Here is a 23848-nt window from a genome sequence, read left to right as displayed (position 1 = left end):
ATAGACTAAAGTTTATTGTCATATTTAATCTAGCACTGTAAAGTCTCTAAAATGTAAGAAAATAGCAAAAAATGACGATCACAGTTTTTATAAAACCCAAAGATATTCAGTTTATATGATAATAAAGGAAGAAAAGTAGGAAATTTCCATATATGAGAGACTGAAAACAGCATTTTCTGCCATTTTGCATGAAAGAAATATTTAAACAATTAATCGATTTTCAAAATATTTTCTAATTCTTTCTTACAGATTCCCCGGTCGGGCAAATGAGTTGCCAGACTTACTTGCCCAGCATGGTATTTTACTTGCTCTGGGCAAGCAGGTGAGCCTTACTGCTGAGCCCTGTTGAGGAACCAGGTCATGATTTTTGGAAAGAGCGCATTTTGGTTCCATTGTATTGGACAGAAGGCAGACATCTCTACAGCTGCAGCTCAGATAAACAAGCACTACAGGCCAGAGGAAACATGTATTTTTTTGATTTTGGGCTGAACTGTCCCTTTAACACCACTGACTTCACTTTAGTTAACTGATTAATTGGTACAGGGTGAAGCAGTCTGTTGTCTGAATCCTCCTGAAGATATGATGAGCTGTGGCTCCGTCTTGCGTCTTTGAAAAGGGTCATTACTCTGTTTGAGGGAGAGATGCTGTAAGGCTGGAAAAACATCCATTAATCACGTCTTTGTTGTTTTGGCAGTCGACTCGTTCGAGATGCGCGGCATGGATGTCAACTTTGACCTCCCGCGGAGTTGCGGGAGTGAAATTTACGAGGAGGCTGTACAGTGCAGGTCTGGCGCTGCTGTAATTCAAAGCAGCCTAAAACGACTGGTGTCAATTCAATAAGCAGCTCAAGTATGAGGTCACAAAAATGTATGATCAAGCATGTTAAAGGGGATGTCCACTGCTTTTTATTTGTGTCTTCCACTCATATGCACATAAAGTCTCTCACAGACAGGGTGTCTACAAATACCAACAAGTTAAATCTAAGACTTTCAAGGACTTTTGATGGACAGTTCATCCCAAAATCTAAAATACATATTTCTCCCCTGCCCTGTAGTGCTGTTTATCCATCTAGATTTTTTTAGTGTGAGTTGCAGAGTTTTTGATATGTGCCTTCCCTGCAATATAATGGGACTAAATTTCACTTGGCTTGTGGTGCTCAAAGCACCAAAAAAATAATTTTGAAAAATTCAAAACCAGTGTGTCTTTCCAAAAATCTTGACCTGGTTACTCGAGATAATCCAGGAACGACTTTCTTTCTGCAGTAACGTCTACCAGAACAACTTTAGAATCTACCAGAACTACTTTCTTTTCTACTGGAGAGAAAGTAGTTCCTATATTAAACAGCTCGCAACAAAGTCTGTGGATTACTGGGTCATGGTTTTTGGAAAAGAGACACTGGTTTTGAATTTTTCAAAGTTATTTTGACATATTTCCAGCTGATATCTCCAAAACTCTGCAACTCACATCAAAACTATCTCAATGGTAAACTAGCACAACAGATCAGAGAAAAAAAATATTTTTTTGCTTTTGGTGAACTGTCTCTGTGAGCCCAATTATTCACATAGCAAAATGTCAATAACTGGTTTGGGAAGATAAAAATTTATCCAAATGCAGCAATTAGTGTGGGAAAAAAAAAGTTTCCTTTAAAGCACTGGTTCACAACCTGGGGTCCAAAAGATCACAGGGGGTCTGGGTCAAGGCTTGGTCTGCTCTGAAGTTGTCAAAAGTAGGTTTGCAAATGTTAATATAATAACATAACTATTAAAAAGATATATATATATATTTTGGTCTTCAATCAAAAATAGTTGGCTTCTTATTTGGCTGAACCTCTGTGACCCCTCAAGCTCTGTGTATAAGTTTACTCTGTTTGGTTGTTAAAACAAAAAATGTTAGAAAAGTGACATTTACCAAGTTAAAGGTTGAAAAAATCAAAACATTTAGAACTAAATCTTAAAGCTTGGAAATAATCACATATTCTTTTTGCTGTATGTCCTATGCTGGAAGTCATTTACACCCCTGAATTATTACTGTGGTTCTCTGTTTCATAGTTTATATATGGACTTTAAATAAATATAGGTACATGCCATCCTGTCTCATTTAGCCTACAGACAGTCCTGAGTTCATAATGAATCTAGTGCAATGAATGAGACTGTGAGAAAGACTGTGGAACTTCATAAATATTAATGACCTTCCCAAACTGAAATTAAGAGCATTTAATACTTTCTTAAGGCTTTTATTACTAAATGTAAATTGAAGACAATTTAAGACTTCTTAAGTTCTTGTAGGCAGCCTGACAGACAGGTGACGACAGTTTATCCTATTTTCCTAATCTGTGTTCTCACTCAATTATGCACAACAAGCCCAAAGAAAACTAAAATGTGATTTTTCTGAAGAAAATACATGTGATTCCTGCGAGCTGATGCTGCTGAAATATTAAATATACTGAATAAGTCAGAAGTACAAGTTTCTAGCTGTCAGTATGTGGGAATGTTAGCACGCTGTAATAACTTGATCATATATTTTACTGCAGAGCCCCTTGTGGTTGAAACTATTGACACAGATCTTCCTAAACTTAGTCAGAACTATGTGATGCGTTCAAGGGTTATGGGAAATTTAATGTACTTGGCTCTGCCTACAAAAATCTGGTAACCAACTTTCAAGTCATCCAACATACAACACTTATTTTAGTTGACTAAAATGTTTTTCCACACAGTTTCAGTTTTTAGTTTGGTTTTAACTGAAATAACCTTGATGCGTCTCAGTCCAGATACTCTGATCGCTCACAAAGGGTCTTTTGCAGCACACAAAACGTCAGAATCCACGCTGCTAGGAGCAATGCAGTATGTAAGACAACACAGAGCTGTCCATTTCTCATGTGTGCACACTGAAAAGACACGTCACCAGCATACGTGACACCTACGTCGTTGCCACAGCGACCCATGCAGAGAGGTTGCAGATGACAAATCTTTCCCGCCCTGTCAGATTTCATTTTATACATACCACCGATCCCTATAATTACTTTAGTGAGTATGATGTCATCATAATCAGTAAAAATCTGTGACACTCAGATCTGAGATGCGATAAACCAGAATCACTCTCTAACTGGCTTGTGTGAACATGCATTCATAGTCTGCTGTGAGCAAATAAAATGAACGTTTCAGACCTGTGCCGTCTAGTTCAGGTTGCCTTCAGGTCTAATGGACTCTATTGTAAAGCTGTGGCAGAGCGGCCCTGCCCCCTGATCTACGCATGATCATGATGAGTGGACTTGTATAACTTTTGCACAACCTTAACATAACCTGAATTTAAGGCTGTTACACAAACTGTCTCCTGAACTGGCCTCATAACTGTTAAATCATTCTCCTTTTCTCCTCCCTGTGGTTTATAGAAGAAGCATGTGCAGTTTGCTGATGTCAACTCGCATTACGTCACGTTTGAAATCATTAAATTTGTATTTGACGGTGAACCCTCATCGCCATTAGGAGCTCCCATTATACAAAACTTCCTGGTGCAACTTTAATATCACGGGGGTACCCATGATCCCCTGGTAAACATAATAAACATCACTGCTTATCTAGTGTTGAAAAAATAAACACTGTGTGAGACAGTGAGCTTCCACTCAGTCTCTCCTGAGCGGCTCAGTACTGTACATCAAAAGGACACCATATATCACAGATCTGGATCCATTTTTCAGATAAAAAAACACTTTAACACGTGCCAATTATTACCCAGTAGTATAAAAATATGCTCAGCCTAAATATAAAAGCAACACTTTTGTCTTTGTTCCCATTTTTCATTAGGCGGATGTAAAAAGTTTATTTCTCTCAATTTCTTGTTCATGGTTTTGTTAAAATCTGTATTATTGAGCACTGCTCCTTTTCCAAGATAATCCATCCACCTGACAGATGTGGCATAGAGACGCTGATTAAACAGCAGGATTATTGCACAGGTGTTCCCTGGATTAGTCACATTAAAAGGACTCTCTAAAATGTGCAAATTGATCTTGTAAAAAGACATTTATTAGCCTTGAACTGTGTCTGTTTCACATAGAGCTACAGATACCTTTTTTTTTTTTTTTCCAGGATAGCAAAGTCATGACCTGTCCTACTCTGCCTCTGATTGGCTTATCCTGATATTCTTACTGTAATCCTGACTAATCACTTTGCAAGCCTAAACCTAATCAACCCAACCAGCAAAGGCAAGGAGCGATAGCCAGCTAGCCAATCAGATGAAGAGTAGGGTGCACTTTATTATTTTAACATCATGTAACAAGCTGTACTTTATATCAAAGTAAAAAAAAAAAAAGGAAAAGGAAGCGCAGTGGACTTTGATCCAGCTGGACCACGATGGCGTGATCCCGGGATAGGAGCTAAGCTGACCCATCTTAGATCTGTGACAGCGAGCCACAGAGAGATGCGTCGTCATCGAACCACTTTGATTCTGCATCTGCCCACATCCTCCTCCTCAAACCCCGACAGGACAAATGCAGATGCAGTGAAATCTAACAAGTTTTTCTGGAGATAAAGTTACTGCAGCTGGTAAACTCGTGTTAGTTAGCCGGACATGCTAAAGTTAGCAGCTTATGTTAGAATTGATGAAGCCAGAGTTTAATCCATTCATCGCACGTGTGCTCTTCTGTTTCACGTTTTTGAGAGACGTTCTCAGAGCCTCCTGCACACATGAAGAGAAATGGAAAGCTTGACAGTTCTAGTTATGGTTGCTAAGCTATGATTGGACGGTTGCTGTTTGGAGGTGGCGTTTAGCAAAGGGTCAATTAGAGACACATTAGAAGAGAACTATCCTGCAAACTAAAGTGAAATCACACATCTGCTACTTGAGGCACCCTCTAATAAAGTCCAATAAAGGGTCTTAATACTGTTGAATAAATAATATAATATTATTTCTAGTTTTTGTCTAATCTGACAGTGTGTTACTTCTTATTAGTGTCCTGTAAAATAAAGTGTGACTCAGTTTTGCTATAGTGAAGCAGTCTTTTTCTAAACAAACCAGTCTGACTTCTGTTTCTCATGCAGTTTAAGGCCACTTCTGCTCATTCTCTCAAACACAGCCGGAGCTGTGTCATGTACATAAACACTCTGTATTTAAATGTTTAAATTAAGCAGTGTCCTCCGTTTAAGCTGTCATTATCCACTTGTTTAGACGTTTTGTTGTGTGTGTAGGACATTTATCATTATACTGTACGGCATGCATGAATGCCTTCCATACTAATCACTTCATTTAAGTCATTATTTAAGTTTCACAGACTCTCCATCTTAGCTTCACTCATCCAGAGTATAATTGCCGTCGGAGAAAACAAAACACTTGACTTTGTGTCCTCTCCAGTGAAAAAAAATGTAACTCCTCATTTGTGTGCAGCCTGTCTCTTTTCCAAACCTCCAGCAGGAAAAAAAAATGTAGTGTTGTTTTAGTAAACAAACCGGCTCTGTCTGTCTTCCATTTTCTCTTTCTCCCTCTAACCTCTTACCACGACTTTTTTCTTTCTCTTCTCTCTCTGTCTCCCTCTCCCCCCCTCCAGTTTTGCTGCTTCCAGCTGCATTAAAGTAAATAGGTAATTAATCTGTGCCTCAGGGGCTAACAGCAGCACATACCAGCCCTGCGGCTTGCCCACAGGCTCAGAGGCAAGACAGAAGCAAAGTGTGGGTGTTACTCATCAAACACTTTGCAAATCCACCTGCATATCCACCCGTCTACCCCATCAAAATGATGCTGAATAACATCTCGATTTGCATGGTCTTTGACACAGAACTTGGTTGGGACTCACTCACAGTTTTTTTTTTTTTTTGTGAAAAATATATGTTTGATTATATAAATATTTCCTTCCCCTGCTCAGTTATTGTAAGTGAGAATAAGAAGTGGAGAAACACTTAGAGCGGCGGTGGCGGCGGCTGCTCGCTCAGTCACCTGCAGCGATGGACGCCAGACGAACATAGTCCGAGCCCCTCTCCTCCGGTTCGTATGGGTAGCTCTCCACCAGGCTGAGTCCTGCCAACACAGAGGAGAGAGGTTACTTTCTGTTGTCATGACAACCCAAAACACTGACACAAACACTCACTGTATAACATCAAAGTTACATACAAAGTCTCAGTGCATTGTGTAGCAAACCAGAGACCAGATGATGACAGACCGACCAGGACTATTTAAATTCTCTGGTACATCACATCAAATGGCAAATTCACTATAACAAATAGTATCATTAGTTGTTATAGTCAGGGCCAGCCGCTGGCATAAACACTCTATGTGGCTGTTTTTTAAAACCGGGCTATGGGACAGTTCACCCCAAAATCAAAAGTACATTTTCTCTAGTTACATAATTTATCCATCTATACTGTTTTGATGTCAGTTGCAGAGCTTTGGAGGTAGCGACCGTAGAGACGTCTGCCTTCTTGCCAGTATTATAGGACTAAATGGCACTAGTCCTGTGGTGCTCAAAGTGACAAAAAAACATTTTTTTTTTTTAAACTCAGCAACAATATCTCTTCCCCTTTCTCACGGCAGTAGAATCTACCGGAACTACTTTCTTTCTAATAGAAAGAAAGTATGCATATATATATATATATATATATATATATATGTGTGTGTGTGTGTGTGTGTGTGTGTGTGTGTGTACATATATATATATATATATATATATATATATATATATATATATGTATATATATATATATATGTGTGTGTGTGTGTGTGTGTATATGTATATATAATAAAGTTTATTATCATCATTATATTGTATTTTTATAAAAACTAAATAAATAAATGGAATAATACTACCTACCCATGATTAAGTGTCACAATTTTAATAAATACAGCTTTATTAATAAAAGGTACACCATGTGAGCACAACAAATAAAATAATAGAGCATTTAAAACTAGATTTTGAAAAATAGCCCCTCCACAAACACAGACACAACAGTATTAATGCAGTACTTGTGTTATTTCGTATTACACTTCACTGGTGCTAATTTCCAAGAAAAACTATCTAGTTAAGAAAACCAATTGACATTAATAGAAAAGAAGTCAAGCTCTTCAAGTAAATTAACTACAATTACGAACACAGAAACAAAAGCAGGTCATATGAGGTTGAAAATCAACAGGTCTGGCAGTCAGCACTTTTATGTGTTGGTTCTTAAAGCAGCATGAGGTGACAGAGGGAGCTGTGAAGAGGCCACATAATCTTTGTCCAAACTGCAGCGTGCATGAGTTAATCAGAGTCAATGGTCTTGAGAATTATGTTAAAATATACCAAACACAAACCCCCGAGAAAACACAAAAAACTGCACTGCATAAAGACCCTCTGAGCACAATTTAAAGATTTGTTAGTCAGATAATGTCCAGGCATCAAAGCTTTTACATGTCTGGGTAATGTGAAGCAGGTCATGACTACCTTATAAAATAAAGCTGGAAATGCTGCTGAAACAATGGAAACTTTTAATTTTGTATCTAAATTTAATTTAACCCTAAATGTCTTTTGGACTGAAAATCACCAAATCAATATTTACTGTGGAAGAACAGCTAATTAAATATCTCAAAATCATCAGCTGCAAACCCACCCCCATCTCTGACATCTCTATGTGACCTGCAGTAAACACAAAGTCTAAAAATATTCCAGGACCCCACACATCCTGCCAACACCCTCAGGAAAAACTCATCAACAGCACTTAATGCAAAAACCATCCAATTACTAAACAGCTCCCCAACTCTACATCAGCACTTTACAAAAGCATTGCACTAAATACTTTTGTATTTTAAAGCACCTTATCCTATTGTACTGTTATTACCTTACATCCACGGATGTATGCAGTGTTTTCATTGGGTAAGTGCAGGGCTGGAAATGAGGAAGGGAAATCGCTTATAGCTGTTTTTCCATTGTTTGTGTTCATAAAACCAACCACACCTGAACGAACACAAACCAGCTAGCCAATGGGAAGCTGTACACTCCTGGAAGCAGAAGCAGCATTTCAGCGTCTGCACTACGCCGGCTTATTAGCCACTTTGGCGGGTAGCTGAGCGATAAAACTATCTCAACACGGGGCATTTTGGGGGCAGTTTTCACTTGATATGGGTTAATCTAACAGCCTCTCACACAGCAGAAATAAAGCGACAACAGCCAGTCAGCCTGCTGTCTCTCTCTGCTTCTGCTCTGTCTCCCTCTGTGTGAAACAAAAAGCCTGACAAACTGTGTCTGATCCTGTACATCCCCTTTTTAAAGAATTCATGAAACTGCCCTCAGGAAGACGCTACCATCAACACTTAAAAAGTCTTAACAAATGCAATAACTTTCCTAAACTTGTAAACATGATTCAGACTGAAGCCACGCACCTCATTATGCACTGCGCATGGTCTGTCATTATTGTGTATATTGTAAATTTCCATGTTTGTGTAGTGGTAAAGGGGAGGGGCTGCTCGGCTCCTCCACACAAACATACAGACACACACACACAGTGGACAGCAGCATGACGTCAGAACTTGGAGAGTCTTAACTTGAGTGTAGATACAGTGACAAACTGTGTTTTCTGACAGCGGTTTTCCAAAGTGTTCCCAACCCCACGTAGTTACATCCTTTATACAGTAATTTGGGTTTTTAATGCAGGATTGAAGGTCACGGGCATTTAATGTTGGTTTTCTGCCTTGCCCTCCCAACTATTTTGGAATCAGGGTTGTAATTGTCCCACCCTGTTATGTAGTCTACCCTGTGTGCGTTTATTGTAACTCATGAAAGTTTGCTGCACGCTCACTCCAGCCTTGAACAATGATTGTTGATGTATAAACTCAGGCAGCTGAGCTTTACTGTTTGTTTTATGAGTTAATTATCTGCATGTCATGTCTTGACACATTTGCACTTGACGTGGAGGATATTCACAATGTCAACCTTGATCTACTGTTGCACTCGTTTTTGGTTGTTTTGAAAATGGAAATATATGCTAAATGTCTAAATTTGAATGTAAATGCACCACAGATAATGATGGGGAATGACAATGGGAGTGCAAAGCGTTTGAAATAGGCACAACAGTGATCAAAAACAATGAGTGTGGGTGGAACAAAAGGAATCAGAGCCTCAGTTTTAACTATTTTTGACACAATAATCACTCTTTTCATTTCAGCCTGGAATTTACCGTTGAGCTGTCTGGGGGCGGAAGCCTAATTCATGTGTAATGGGCGGCACACACTCAATAATCCCAATAATATACTGTACCTACTCCCGCCCACCTCAGGGGAGCACAACCATCAGATTGTGAGTGTTAATGCCAGTCTTACCGTGCAGCACAGACTGATGCAGACTCCAGTAGATGCTCAGGCAGTTCTTCTCCTTCTTCATGCCTCGTTTACACTGGCAGCCGTGCAGAGGAGTGGACAGCAGTGCCGTCATGGCGTTCTCACACTGGTTTCGCGCCCCGGGCCCCAGCTTCACGCTGCCGTCCCCTGCCACACACTGCCTGAGGGTGCGCAGTCGCGGGCTGCAGGTGTCGTCGCTGGAGCAGGTGTCTCCGGCACGCAGGCAGTCCCTCCCGCCCGCAGACAGAGCCATACGTGGGACTCCTGCAAGAGAAGACGGGCAGAGGACAGATTAGTGTCGTGTTGTGGTCCCCCACGATTAGCTCTGGGCAGCAGACTGATCTATGGATCCGTGTTCTGTACACTTGCTCAGTGAAGCGTTCAGAGGCTGTTTTGGATGTTTAAATAACATAACATGTTGAGTATTAATCCAACTAAACCCCAAATAAAATCTTTCAGACTCTAAGTTAGAGAAAAAGAAAAATTCAGTGACACAAAGGAAACTACTGAAAAGCATAAATTTTTTTTTCATTTATTTAACCACGATTAGCCATATTTGATACAGACTAATGAAAGCTTGTAGTATCAGCTAAGCTATCCTGCTAAGCATGACTTCATTGTACCTTTCACTTCATAATTGGTGTTCCAGCGATTTCCAAAATTATACCAGCCAGCCCAAGGGGGCACTAACTCATTCAAAAGACCCGTGAGTTCTCTGAAGAAAGAGTAATGGGAAGCGACAGATATTTGGTTAAAATATTATGAATAGCAACTTAAACAGGACCAGTGGCTTGTAATTATCCTTGCTGCTGTAACACCGCACATTTCCCTGCTGTGGGACTAATAAAGGATTATCTTATCTTATCTATCTTATCTTAATTGTTAAAGAAACCCAAATGGCTAAAATGACACATAACTTGAGACAAATTTATAGGAAAAAGCACAACTGGAAGAAAAATGAGGAGAATGAACGTTATAAAAGACTCAAAACCACAAATTATATAATAGAAAATTAGAAATGACGACTTCAGAACAGAGCTGCAAATAAATCCATCAGCAGAGCTGCAGGAATGATGGACAAAAATGTCTTTTTCCCAGCTACTTTACCGCATCAGTTTTGGTCATGCCCCAAATTGTCAGATTTCTAGGGGTCTATTCTTTAAATGTTTTTCTGTGGTCTTTGGGTTTGATTTTCAACCTTGGCCCCTTACGCCTATCTTTGGGATTTGCTCGACTTCCTGAGCTGCAGCTTGCCATTTCAAATCTCTTAGCTAAAAAAATACTTTAGTAAGCTTTTTTATTCCCAAAAGACAAGTTTGAATTGATATGGAAAAATGAGCAAAACAGTACAAGTGAAATGTATTAATACAAAATTAAGATTAAGGTTTTATGCTTATATAGATAATATTACATTATGTTATTATGACTAAATCAGGGTTTGTAATTTTCACAAAGCTGTGTCTCGGCATTGTGAAAGTACCTAAATCCAACTTGAAAGTGTAAAATAGCAATTTTCATGTTGCATTTCCAGTTGTAGGACTTGAGAGACTCTTGTGAAAGACACACGATCAAGGGTTGATATGGGCCACATATTAGAACAAAACAGGACTTTTCAATTACACAGTCAGTAGGTTGCATCCCATACTTTATAAACATATTTATCCTGGGCCATGAGTTTGTCCAGGAGTCTTGCCCAGGTGTAATGTGACAAAAAAGCAACTTCTATTCAAAAAATATTCCTTATTTCTTTGTCGATGTGAATGGATTTGAAGGCAGCCCCAAAATAAATGAAAATTGTCTGCTATTGATTTGCAACACCACCTCCAACATTCATCCCGTCCCTGAAAACTCTGCTGTAAAAATTTCAATTTCAGAGTCATAAAATATCACACTGTCTTTTTCCAGGAGAATTCTCACCACGATCTTGAGATGGTAGATCTATTTTGACTTTTCCATATTTTAAAAAGAATTAGAAATTTAGTCAGTAGGACTTGTCTGAGCTGTTCTTAAACACATCAAGACATTCTGGGTTGGTGAAATGTTCTGAGCACAACAAAACAATGAGAAAAAATGAGGAAATACAGGCAGAGGGCAGATTCTTTGCAGATACAGACACCACAACACACTTCTAGTAGGTCATAAGTGATGATTGATAGGGATTGTGTCATTGAGTCTGTACATCATTTCCTTCAGGAAAATGTTGCAGAATCAGATTATACCTGTAATTTGGTAAATGCTGATGAGAAAACATCGATGACATCACTATGACCTCACTGGGGTTATTTTCTCAGACTTGACAAAGCCCTTTCAGAGGCACAACAGACACAACTGTTTTCACAGTATCACTCCCCACTGCATGTAAACTGATTTGTAAAATGTGAAAAATCCCTGGACTGCTCCTTTAATCACATCAAAACAAACCGGTGAGTGAACGTGAGATTTTGTGATCCCCGAATCGTTGCTAAAATAGAGCAAATTAAATTGAATTTAATAAGTGGATTAGAGTTTTACTGCCCTTGTCAGTGATGATCAGACTTGGTCAGCGGTGTCTCTCACTACTGTACTCCAGCCTTTTAAAATGATATTCATAAACCCGAGGGGGGGGGGTTGCTATATTATTCATGAATTCATACAGTTGTCACACAGAATACTTCTGACAGCGCTGAGTGGATTTTGATGAAACCTGGGGGTTAGATGCATCCCACCAATACATCCTGACAAGTTCAGAATTACACTGAAGTATTTAAGCTGCAGTCAAAACAAAGTGTCACATTTGTTACGGATTGGCTGCATCATTTGTGGGGCTACAACGTGTTTACTGTTGTCTTGTTTCATGTGGCACTAATAACATACAAGCTTTACTCCCCTTAAGGACACAGAATGCTTATTTATTCCCAGCTGTCCAACAGCTTTTTTTTAAAAAAAATATGTAGTGTTTATTAATCCATACATGTAACCAATTTTGCACGAAAACTACAAATTAACAAGAACTTACAGCCATATAGTGGCTTTGTGAGGCTGCATGTAGGCACAGCACTAGTTTGAGCTAACATCACCATGTTAATGTGCCCGCAATGCTAACACCCTGATGTTTAGAAGGTATGTTTACAATGTTCACAATCTTATTTTAGTCTCTTAGCATGACGACATTTGCTAATCCATTCATTCATCCATCCATCCATTGTAGTGTAAGCAGGCTAATATTGGTATATTCCAGACATCCCTCACTCCAGCAGCAGTTTCCAGCTCCACCTGGGGGATCCCATGGCGTTCCCCAGGCCAGATGTGTTATGTTATGCCTCCAGCGAGTTCTGGGTGTACCCTGGGGTCTCTTTGCCGAAGAACGTGCTCGGAAAACATCCAAAGGGAGGTGTCCAGGCAGCATCCCAGTCAGACGTCCTAATCACCTCAGCTGGGTCCTTTTAACTTGAAGGAGCATCAGCTCGACTATAAGCTCCTCACCCGGCTGAGCCTAGCCACCCTTGGGAGGAAACTCATCTTGGCTACTTGTATCTGTGACCTCATTATTTTGGTCAGTGGACAATAGGTGACAGTTGGAAAGTAGATCAACTAGTAAATCGAAAGCTTTGCCTTCTGGCTTAGCTCGCACTAATCTGCCACCAGATTTTACCATCACTCATGAACAAGGCCCTGAGTTACCTAAAGTCCTTCGCTTGAGGCAGCAACTTACTCCCTTCCTGACCATTTTCTGTCAGACATTATGGGGTTAGAGACTCACCAAAGTTACTACAATTTACTCTGGATGTCTGCATCAAATTTCATGACAATCCAACCAGAAGTTTTTAAAATATGACAATCTGGACAAAAGTGGTGCTGTAGATCAACTGACTGACATGAGCCATTTTGCCAGTTTGGCTAAAAAAATTTAAAGTTGGGTCAGTCAGTACAAACTCATACTGTGCAGCCAAAGTTTGTTCAAACCCGCTGAACTTTATTTTCTACTCTCGTAGAAGTCCCAGAGTTTCCAAATGCCAGACATGTCAGGCTGAATTTAAGTGAAATGTGTGTAAAATGATGCACATCTAGAGAGACACCTTGGATATTTCCATGTGAGGGAATGGTGCAGCCATAAAAATATGGACTCTTGGGTTTGAATATTTCACCAAGTGAAATCATCTCATAGCTTCGATAAAGAGCTAGAACAAGCTGAGACAGAATATATATGAAATACTGAGGGAAAATAGGAGAGAAATGTATGTTAGACATACAGGGCTGCAAGCAGGCTATCACACGTTAAAACAATAACAAAATACGTAGTTTGATGACATCTGAAGCAGCGTGGGAACATGAGAGTTGTATTCTTCATTGTTAAACAATCATCATTGCACCGTAGCTGACATGACCTATTATGTTCATGGACAAGGTCAAGGGTGGTTTCATGCCACGGCTGTGGTTGGTGGGGACAATAAGCATGTAAATAATAAGCAATAAACAAGGAAAGATGCTGTGCTGCTGTCAGAGGAGGGCTGACTGAGATTACAGCATGCATGGAAATAAATTACAAAACAACAGCACTGTGTGGATTACTCACTTTCCCCCTGATGGTCTGACTAACTTACTAGATTTGTTGCTAGTCGCTTATTTCATATAGTAAATATTTTGGCGGTAAAAAGAGATGTGTGGCTATAAGTAGGTAGTGGACAAAACCAATGTGAGGCAAAATGTGGGGGGGGGGACGCAAACCTTCAAAGCTAGAAAATGCTTTGTTTTGCATCTAAAATTAGGACAGGTGTTATGCCATAATACTAAAAAGAGCAAAAATGATTAAACGCTCACAGACAACAGTGGTTATATTTTAACTTTTTGATCAAACTTATTGAGAGAGACAATCCAGCACTTTATGATTAGTCACATTTGCTGACTTTGTTCCTTGCTCTCTGACGTATCCAGTGTTTTCACAGAAGTTATAGTACTACTGTTATAGTACTACACTGCTGGAAACTTTTGGGGCAGTGTAAGTGTACACAACTCCACAAAAAATATAATATAGGTCTAGAGCTTTTAGATGTTTTAACAGAAATGTTACATATTACAGCTTTAAGGCATTATTTAAATCTCCTTTTTAACAGTACAGCTGTATTTAGGGTACCATCATTTACTGCTCTCTTTAGAAAGCATTAAAAACCATCTATAATTACAGTGATTAGTTTTAAATAAGTGAGAAGAATTGGTTATCCACTGCTTGACAGACTCCAAGAAATCATGTCCAAAAGCATTTCTGTGTCACTGCCGACTTGGTGAGACTTTGTGTGCAACGAGTTGGTTCAGTAATTAAATCTTAATCAAATTTGATTCGATCACGGCTCAATCAAGTGATAAGGAGCGAAAGCAGTATCCCAATAAAGGCAGACGCCCGCTAATTTTCCACTGGCAGGCTGACGAGACTGTCACAATTCTACGTTTTTCCTTTGGCTCAGACTGCAACTCGGAGTACCTCTCCCTGCGTGACTCTAGACGTGATCAGATGAAACAGAAAAGGACACAACATGTCATACAGCCTCAGCTGAAGCCTGCTGCAGCTGTGGAGAGAAAGGGGTTAACTGCCATGCGCCCAGCAGGAGACTTCTCAACCTTTCCAAGGAGTCAGCCCATCTAGCGGTAAGCTGTCAATAAAAGTCTAGACAGACAGTCAGGCAAGAAGCTTGTTGCTATGGGTTTGGGATGTTTGTGGAGCCTATTGAGAGAAAGCATCTGCCACTCAAGTGAAGAGCTCATCTTTGCTGAGGTCTTGACAGGCGGCACTTAGTGTGCCAAAAAAAAAAATATCCCCCTCGACAAGTCATTTATTCCACCATAGCATCTTACAATCTGATTCAGTTTATGTAAAGCAAAGGGATGGGGGAAAAAAAATTTGCAGGGTGAGATAATGTCATTCGTTTTCGATGCAAATCAGCTCCACTTGAGAGTTTTCTTGGATCAAGTGATGGTACCTTGAAAAAAGCGGAGGAATCAGCCTTATGTCAAGGCACTTCACTCGCTTTGAGAAAACTCTTAAAATGCACATTTGCATTGGAAATGCATGCTATTATGTCACCCCTGTGGTAGTTCTCTGCACTCGATTTAAGAGAAACAATATTTAAACATATTTCTTTTGCTCCTCTTATGCAAGTTTGTGGAACAGTAGGTGGGAGCAGAGATGTGGGTGGTGTGTGTGGGTGTTCTGATATGGAAGGTGGAGCACAGAAGAACCTTAAAGCCAGGTTTGGCTTCCCTAGGCTGCAAGGCAAAAGAAAAAGGAAAAAGAAAAAAAAACTCCCTGGTGAGCAGCAACAGTGCAAATCTTATTAAATTGCAACTAATCCAGCGTGGAGAGAGGTTTGATATTTGTCGGAGAAATTAAGCAGCACTCCAGATTGCAAGAGATAGCTGTTTGCCTGGAAACAGAGCCGCAGCACACCGGCAGTTCAAAGAGAGACAGTCAAAACCAATTAGGAGAAATCAGTTGCCTTGTCATTCAAATTCGTTCCATCCTATATGCCTCCATGTTTATCCCACTGAGGTAAATAATCTGTTTGAACGCTCCCTCTCGTCGCTTTTTTGTTTCTTCTCCTCTTTGTTTCTCTCCAATTTCCTCTCAAGTCTCGTCATCCTTTCCACTTATCTCTCCTCTTCCTCTCCTCATCCCTCGCTCGCACCCAAACACACCTGCTATGGTTCAGTCTCAAACATGTTTTTGAGGAAAGGAACAGACCTGAATTCACTTTTCGTTCCTGTGATCTCTGGCTTCATTCTTGCAGCTGGAAACAAGGTGAATTTGTAATGTTTTTGTCAGACAAAGCAGGAGACTGTACAAATAAGCATTAACTGAAAAATTGTAGACAGTGTTGTGGGACATGAAGTGAGCAAATGGGAATCCTGCAAGCCCCCCATGCCCCCTCCCCAAAAACACCTTAAAAGAGCCTTTAGTTAAGATAAAGTGATAAAATGACCTCTAGGGTGCTGTTTCAGTGGACAAAACATGAGTGCTCTTCTAGGGGAGAAAATGTGATAAGGTGCCCTCCAGGGTGCCCCTCTAGTGAACAAAAAATGACAAAAAGACCTTCTAGGGGAGAACAGGTGATAAAGCGCCCTCTAGGATGCCCTTCTAGTGGTGTAAACATAACGTGCCCGCTGAATTGCCCTAGGATCGAAACCTTCTAGTGGAGAAAATGTTGAAAGGTGACCTCTAGAGTGACCCTCTAGCAGAGAAAACATGATGAAGTGCTCTTCAGAGAGCCCTTCTAGTGGAGAATATGTGATAGCACCCTCCAGAGTGCCCTTCTTGTACAGAAAATATGAAAAAGTGACCTCTAGAGTGGTGAAGAAAACCTCTAAAGTGTAGAAAAAACTTGATTAAGCGCCCAGTAGGATAGCCTTCTAGTGGAAAAAAAAACTAGTGCCCTTCTGGTCGACAAAAAAATATGTGCCCTCTAGGGTGCCCCCCTAGTGGAGAAAATGTGATGAAGTGTGCTCAAGGGTGTCCTTGTAGTGGACAAAATGTGATCACACCCTCTAGAGTGCCCTTCTAGCGAAGAAAATATGAAAAAGTGGCCTCTAAAGTGCGTTTCTAGTAGTAAAAAAGCGATAAAGTGCCCCCTAGCATGCTCTTCTGGTGGGGAAAACTAAAGTGCCCTTCTAGTGGAGAAAATGAAATAAAGTGCCTCTAGTGTGCCGCTCCAATGGACAAAATGTGATAGAGTGCATCATGACTTTGGCTGTGCTGGTGCCCCACCACGTACAGCTGATACCCTTTTTTGTTTCGCCCCTGCCCCTCAGACAGTCTGAGTCCGCCTCTGCTGAAAGTATAAACATGTTGGTTTGCAGCTGCAACTACTAAAATTTAACTTAGTAAGACAAGACGTTGGTGAGATTAATAAGAAAACCTCCAAACAAGCAGAAAATAACCAGCTCTCTTGCCCTCCTCTCTCTGCTGGTGCTCCACTCTCCCCTCAAAGGAAACAGGCGTAAGGATGGCGAGAGAACTCCAGCTCGCCTCACCTCATCGGGTGGCTCCTCACGTCTCTCTGCCTCCCACCTAAACCCCAGGCTCCTCTACAGCCACCGGGCATCAGTCACTGCCATCAGCCGCTAGCTATCAGCCCAACGGGAGAAAGCGTCCTTTAAAATCTCCAGCAGCTGCTCCACAGAAAGCACTGCAGTCACATAGAGGAAGTTTAGTAAGATTTAATTCTCGATATGTGAACGATGATGATAAAACGGGGGACGAGAACAGAGATAGTGATGACAGTGATAAAATGACTTATATGTTTGCATACAGTAAGTCTGACTCAGCGTTTTTTTGTGAATCAATATCCCAGAAAACAACAATACTAACAACTTCACAGCTCCTTCATGTTTGACGCTGGGTTTCATGGGATCCATTATAATTTAATTGTTGGATTATAAACTCCTTGTGTTCCTAATTTCTATGACTTCTAACTTTTTTTTTCAGCACAAAAGGTTTGTATTTATTTTTGTTCTATAGTTTTGAGGTTTTTTTCTTCTTAGAAAGCTTTGGCTGGACTGCCAACTTTTAATTACTAACAATTTATTTAAAGGTCTGTGTAATAAGACTGACATGACACTGTCATAACCATGACACCGCTCATGATCGTGAAGAGATCTTTGTGAATGTTTATGACTGTTTCCACTGTCATTTCACTTTGGTCAATTATGTTATTTTAGAATGCAAAGTTTTGCATTAACAATCGCAAATCTTTATGCCAACTTGACATTAATCAACCCGACAATGTTTTTGTTATGACAGCTTGACATTAACCAAGACAGAAGTGCATTTGTTATGGCAGTTTGACATCATTAAACTCAAAGAAACTGTTTAGCTTTATGCTTTAATATGAAATTAAACTGTCACATGTGGTTTGTTTTGACACTGGCCGTCATGAGACCATTATAAGAGTGAATATTTTCCTTGACCTCAACTACAGTGATACATTTTGGATGTGTCATTAAATGTTATATGGCAAGTTTGACAACAGAGTACAGTACAGAGGTGGTTTACAGAGTTATACCTCATGGACAGATAGCTAGTTTACTTCTTTTAAAAGTAGGCTAACAACTATCTGCTGTTAACTGTAGCTGGTGTTAGCTACAAAATTGGTATGTTGTATAAAACTTAAATAAAAACAGAATGTAATCAAATTCAGAATGAGTGTACATTTTGAAAAAGTAAAAAAAATGTCATTGTACAGTGTTCAATTGATTATAGGTCGAAAAGTATTTGCAAATCATTGCATTCTGTTTTTATTTACTTTTTGCAGTGTCCAACTTTTTGGGAGTTAGAGCTGTAGTTAGCTTGATTAGCAGTACAGCTAGCCAGATGGGCTCCAAATCAGGCAAGAAAACAACCTTGGTACTGAATTCCCCATCAAACTGGCAATCATTGGTCTCAGAGGCTCTGTTTGGTTCCGGTCTCACTGTGTTTTTGTGGGATCTCCCAGTCCATTTATTGTTAGTCGGTTAAAATATTATTTGGGAAAACAAATTTGCAGTTTTGCAGATAATTTCACGATCAACATTTTGTGATTTAAAACATTTCTTTGCTATATTAATTTCAACAGACGGGGTGGTTCCGTGAAAAAATAATCAGTAGTTTAACTGATGCTGAAAATGATGATTTGCTCCTGCCGGGCCTCGGATTTCATCATTTTCGGGGCAAGTGGCAAGGGGCACTTGGCTTTTGGTGTTTTGAAGCCATCAAATAAAACAACGATATTTAGTTCAACGAAGTAATGAATTTAACTTATTGGTTAGGGATTATTTTATTTGGAATGGAGGAATGAAACTGTATTAGAAATAGGCCTAAATAAATCTGAAAAATGTTTATTTCACAAAATAATTAATTACTATTATTTGCAAATTACCAATATTTACAGAAACTCCTGAGTCAGAAGTTTATACAGGCTTAGCCCTGGACTAATCGCAGTCACTGGACTCGACTAATATTATATTTGCTAACATTTATGTTACAACAATTAGGCCATAATACTCGTGAGGCTCGTAACACTTTTCAGGGCACTGGGTCAGCTCAGTCACAGATTTTATTATTAGCTAATTTATCAAACTGTAGTCATAAACAGCCCAGTGGTTTTCCAGCGGTTCATAACAGGCTAGAAATCAAACTTGATACTGGTTATTTGTGTTTCAATTGATGTTGCCCAGTCAGAATCGAGACATTGAGGTCACTGTGGCCTTAGGACATATAGACTGTAGTTCTTTGAGGGGCATGAGGCCAAACAAATAAGGGGCCACGACAGCCATGGCCTTCATGGCCTCCATGTACCCCCCCCCACCCCGCCCGGCTCCAGCCCTGTGGTTGTGAGCCTGTAAAGTCGACTGAGACATCATATGTGAGCTATGCAAATAAACTTGACATGAAATGTATAAGAGGCTGTGGAGCAACTCGCTTTACGAATATTTTAAAGGGACTACTCCCAAGATGACCAAAGGAAATGCAGCATTCAGCAAAAGTCTTTCAGTTCAGTCTTAAAGTCGATGTCTCTGCAGCAACTCTTAAACTTTTAGCTCCGAGTTCACAATGCTGACTGAACGAAGCGAGATCTAAGCTCACAAGTGAGGAATGTTTGCTTTCTCGGTTTGTGCTGAGTCACTGTGCATGTTCGCGTTTGTAGCTCATTTTCATATCTATGATTGCTTGTATAGATCTCGCACGAAAGCCATCTTTCTTTTCATCAGCTGCTGTACGGATGAGTGACTTGCTATAGTCTGTATGATGAATCCTATTAGAGATAACAGGCTCTCAGATTGTTTGGTAAATCTTTGACAGTGCTACCAAGGGACTGTGCTTTTGTTACTCTATATTGTAGTTCCTTATTAGCTAACTGCGCCTCCCCATACACTTCTTAACCAAGATGACTCACTGAGTCTGCTGGGTCTTCTTCTGCTATGTTGTCTCTTCTTTCACAGCTACTAATAATGCCCTCTCTCCTCCCCGGCAGCGGTGCCAAAACAAAAGAGCAATCTTCCTCCTATAAACGCACGCACATAAACACACAAGTCGATGTGAAAGAACAAACACGTTTGTGTAAATCCATTTGCACAATAGTGAAGAAACTATTTTAGACACTTTTCCATAAATTTAGTTTGCAGCAGGATTTATTTGGACAATAAATTGGTCCTCAAAATACGCAGTGATAGGGTCCTTTTGCTCTGTATCATTGATTCAGCAAAAACATGATGAAATTTAGAGGAGAACCAGGAGACCACTCTGGCCGTGATGCAGAATACTAATCTCCTTCCCCGGATTCCTCAGTGACTAATCCATCCCGAAGAAAGTCAATATCATTCCGCAGCTGTTCCCAAATAACCACGCCACTGCAATTTGGGCATTTTTCTTTGTCTTCTTAGAATTGAAAGTGTGTGTGGGACCTGAAAGCTTGATGAAAAACTATTTTTTAAAATTTCAAAAAGCCATTTTGCCAGCGAGAAAATCATTTTTACTCTTTTGAAGTGCAGATCATGATTTTTGTGCCGACACATTTATGTTGTGCAAGATAATAATAAATTGATTTTTGAGACTGAGCTCCTCAGTGGTGTGAATGATATGATGGGGGAGTGAAATGATTATTACACTGAAGTTAGATTACTAGATCAGTATTTCAAAAGAAATCAAAGATAAAGGCTCGAGACTTCAATCAGTAGCTCTAAAAAGTCTAAATTGGATATTATGATAATGAGGAGCTTTTATGTGAATATAAATTAGAGGTACTGCATGAAATTGTCATAATATTCAACTCTTGCTGGACATTTGCACGTATTTTGAGGTAGAAAGCAACCAAATCCATGAACTTATGTGGGTACAGATTTGAGACACTGGTATTTTAATTGAGCATTTCCTCTTTCAGAAATCTTCTGCTTTTCCTTAACTACATTTTAGGGTGAAATATTGTGTTTTTTATTTATCACATTGCAGGTTTTAACATTTACAGTTCCTATTGATGAGGAGGACAGTGCGACACAGTCAAAAGCTCCAGAGGAAGCGAGTAAGTGGACGTTGAGTTTAGATTGTTCTTTTTCCTTCGAAACATTCTTGTTACGTCTGTAGTTAATTTGCAGAGTCAGATTGCATTGTAACTGAGATAATTATGCATGTTTTCAAGTAAAAGTATCATTTGCAGAAAAAATAACAGCCTTGTTTCAGCTCAGTGAAAGACAAAATTTACACATTTTCTACTGTTCTTTACTTCTTTTGATACTCTGTTTTTTTTCTTTATTTTGTTCCTATTGTCCTCTCTTATATTTCCCCCATTCTTTTTTGTCCCTTTCTTTTTTCAGCTGGTCTGAGAGAATGAAAATGGCCACAATAAGACATATGAATCATCAGAACTAGCCTGCACCCTGAGCTCTTTACTTTTGATACATTAGTAAATTGTACTTACAACTTATTTACTCTTTCTTTCAGCAAAAATCTGAAGGCAGGACTTGTACTTTTATATAGATCTCCAAAGTGTTACACTCATCCACCACTACCTTTACATAAATAAAGGTTTTACTTCCACTTTCCCGGCTCCTCCTTGTGTGAAATGTAGTGACGCCCCAAAGCCTCCCTCTATGGACCCTTTCACATATGTATTCTTGATTACGTCCTGAGAATCAGTTCACCACATTGTCTGATTGTGCCATTTCACACACGTAACAGACAACCTGATGTACAGTTAGTCCGCTGGAAATACTCCACTTATTTTTAGGCGAGATGTGGCGCCTAATACCAGAGCCAGGTTCTTTTATTGTTAAAAGCAAGTAATGTACTACTATAAAAGAAGAGATGTTCCGATGCCACTTCCTCCAAAAACAAGAAAAGGAAATACAGACTGAAATGACACCAGATTATTCCTCTTCCTGAATCAAACTCTTCAGACTTTCTGCTTAACATGAGCTGGCTATAATGAAGACTTTGCAGCTAGATCCGATGCCGAGGTAAAGCCGGCATTTCTCTCCTCCACTGGCCAAAAATTTTGGCAAAAAAGACACTACAGTTCCATTTCAGCGGTTAATAAATTATGCAGTATCGGATAGACATGTTTACTCACCGATTCCGTGTTTTTGGCTGTACAACCCTACATATAAGGAGCAAAATATTTTAGAATTAAGTACGATTCCACATCTGGATATATTACCACCAAATAATTTGCCAAACATGGGGCACGTATCTTTACTGCTCCCTGTTAACCACGTAATCCAGTGTTTAAATACAAGACAGTTCCTGAAGGCAAAGAAATGAATGTTCACAGCAGCAGCAGATGTAAATATTTATAGCACTAAGAAGAATATTCATGTGTCTGTGACGTCATCTAACATGTGTTGGATCTATTTTTTGGTATCAGTCCTACTGACACTAGAATAAATATTCAAAACAAGACTCATTTGTACTGATGACTGTTTTTGCATTAATATCAGTACTGCAGTAGATGATTCAAGTCATCAACTGAGTCAGTCTGCATTTTGAGTCAAATAAATGCACTGTTGATTTCCAGCTGCATCTTTGTAACACAGAGCGATGCATGGCAGGCTGCAAACTTTACAAACCGAGTCTCAGCCCAGTCTGAGGTAGGTGATAAATAAATCAAAGCAATATACAGGCAATCAGACAAAGAGTATGAAGCAGCAGCGCACAGTGCAACGTCATCAACACATCCACTTGCTCCATTCACACATCAGCTCACAAAAACTTTGTTTAATGTCCTGTCCAACTGATTAGGATACGTGTCAAACTCCACCTCAATTTATGTGGCCTGCAAGAGCTCGCAAAGAACCCTTACTGTTATTTTAACGTCATTATTAATATTGTACTCCTTTGTAGGGCTGCAACTTTTCATTGCTGATTAATCTGTCGATCTTATTCTCAAATAATCGATTAGTTGTTTGGTCCAGAAGATTTTTTTTTTGGTTCACAGTCCAAAGATGTTGAGTTTACTGTCAGAGAAGGATAAAATAAACTGAAAATATTCACATTTAAGGAGCTTAAATCAGAGAATTTTGACTTTTTTTCTTAAAAAACCCCCCCCAAAAACCCAACCTTAACCCTAACTTATTATGGCGATTAATTAAATAGTTGACAACTAATCAATAAGTTATTGTAGCCCTGCTACTTTGTATTCCATTTTAAAAATAAGCTGTTTAATAGTTGTACACAGCTTGCCATTGTTTTTCTTACAGTTCTGCTTTCAGAGCTAGTTATTTATTTTTAAAACCAACAATAATAATCAAACACAGGCAATTATTCAATATGATAGCAAATATGCATTTCTATTGCCTTACATTTACAACCGGGCCTTTGAGGAAAAGCATAATGCTGATATGGCTCGAGATGAAATTGAGTTTGGCACCTCTGGATCAGGACATTTTGTGTTCTCACATACAGCTCCTGCAGGTAATGTCTAGATTAAGTTCAAGGTTGCAGTGTATGCGTGAAAGAGGCTTTTGAAGGTTCTTTACCTCCTCCTCTCTTGGCACTGAAGCAACCAAACAGCTTGTGAAAAAAAAAGGTGAGTAGCATCTGGCATTGGACTGAATGTGATAA

The 23848-nt window shown here is 39.5% G+C and overlaps 1 protein-coding gene across 2 annotated transcripts in view; it reads right to left on the bottom strand.

Annotated features, from left to right (window-relative positions):
- The window catches only part of gfra4a (GDNF family receptor alpha 4a), a 289606-nt gene that overhangs the window by 70692 nt on the left and 195066 nt on the right, over window positions 1-23848 (bottom strand). For both annotated transcript variants that reach the window (XM_084742647.1, XM_084742646.1), the window contains exons 2-3: window positions 9274-9555; window positions 5923-6003 (exon numbers count right to left, since the gene is read on the bottom strand). In XM_084742647.1, coding sequence (XP_084598773.1) covers window positions 5923-6003; window positions 9274-9544 — 352 coding nt within the window. In that variant the 5' untranslated portion in view covers window positions 9545-9555. The remainder of the gene's footprint in view (window positions 1-5922; window positions 6004-9273; window positions 9556-23848) is intronic.

Source organism: Lutjanus erythropterus, chromosome 18 (genome assembly GCF_056507025.1).
Source record: "Lutjanus erythropterus isolate fLutEry1 chromosome 18, fLutEry1.hap2, whole genome shotgun sequence".
NCBI lineage: Eukaryota > Metazoa > Chordata > Actinopteri > Lutjaniformes > Lutjanidae > Lutjanus > Lutjanus erythropterus.
This window is presented reverse-complemented; position numbering and strand designations above follow the sequence as displayed.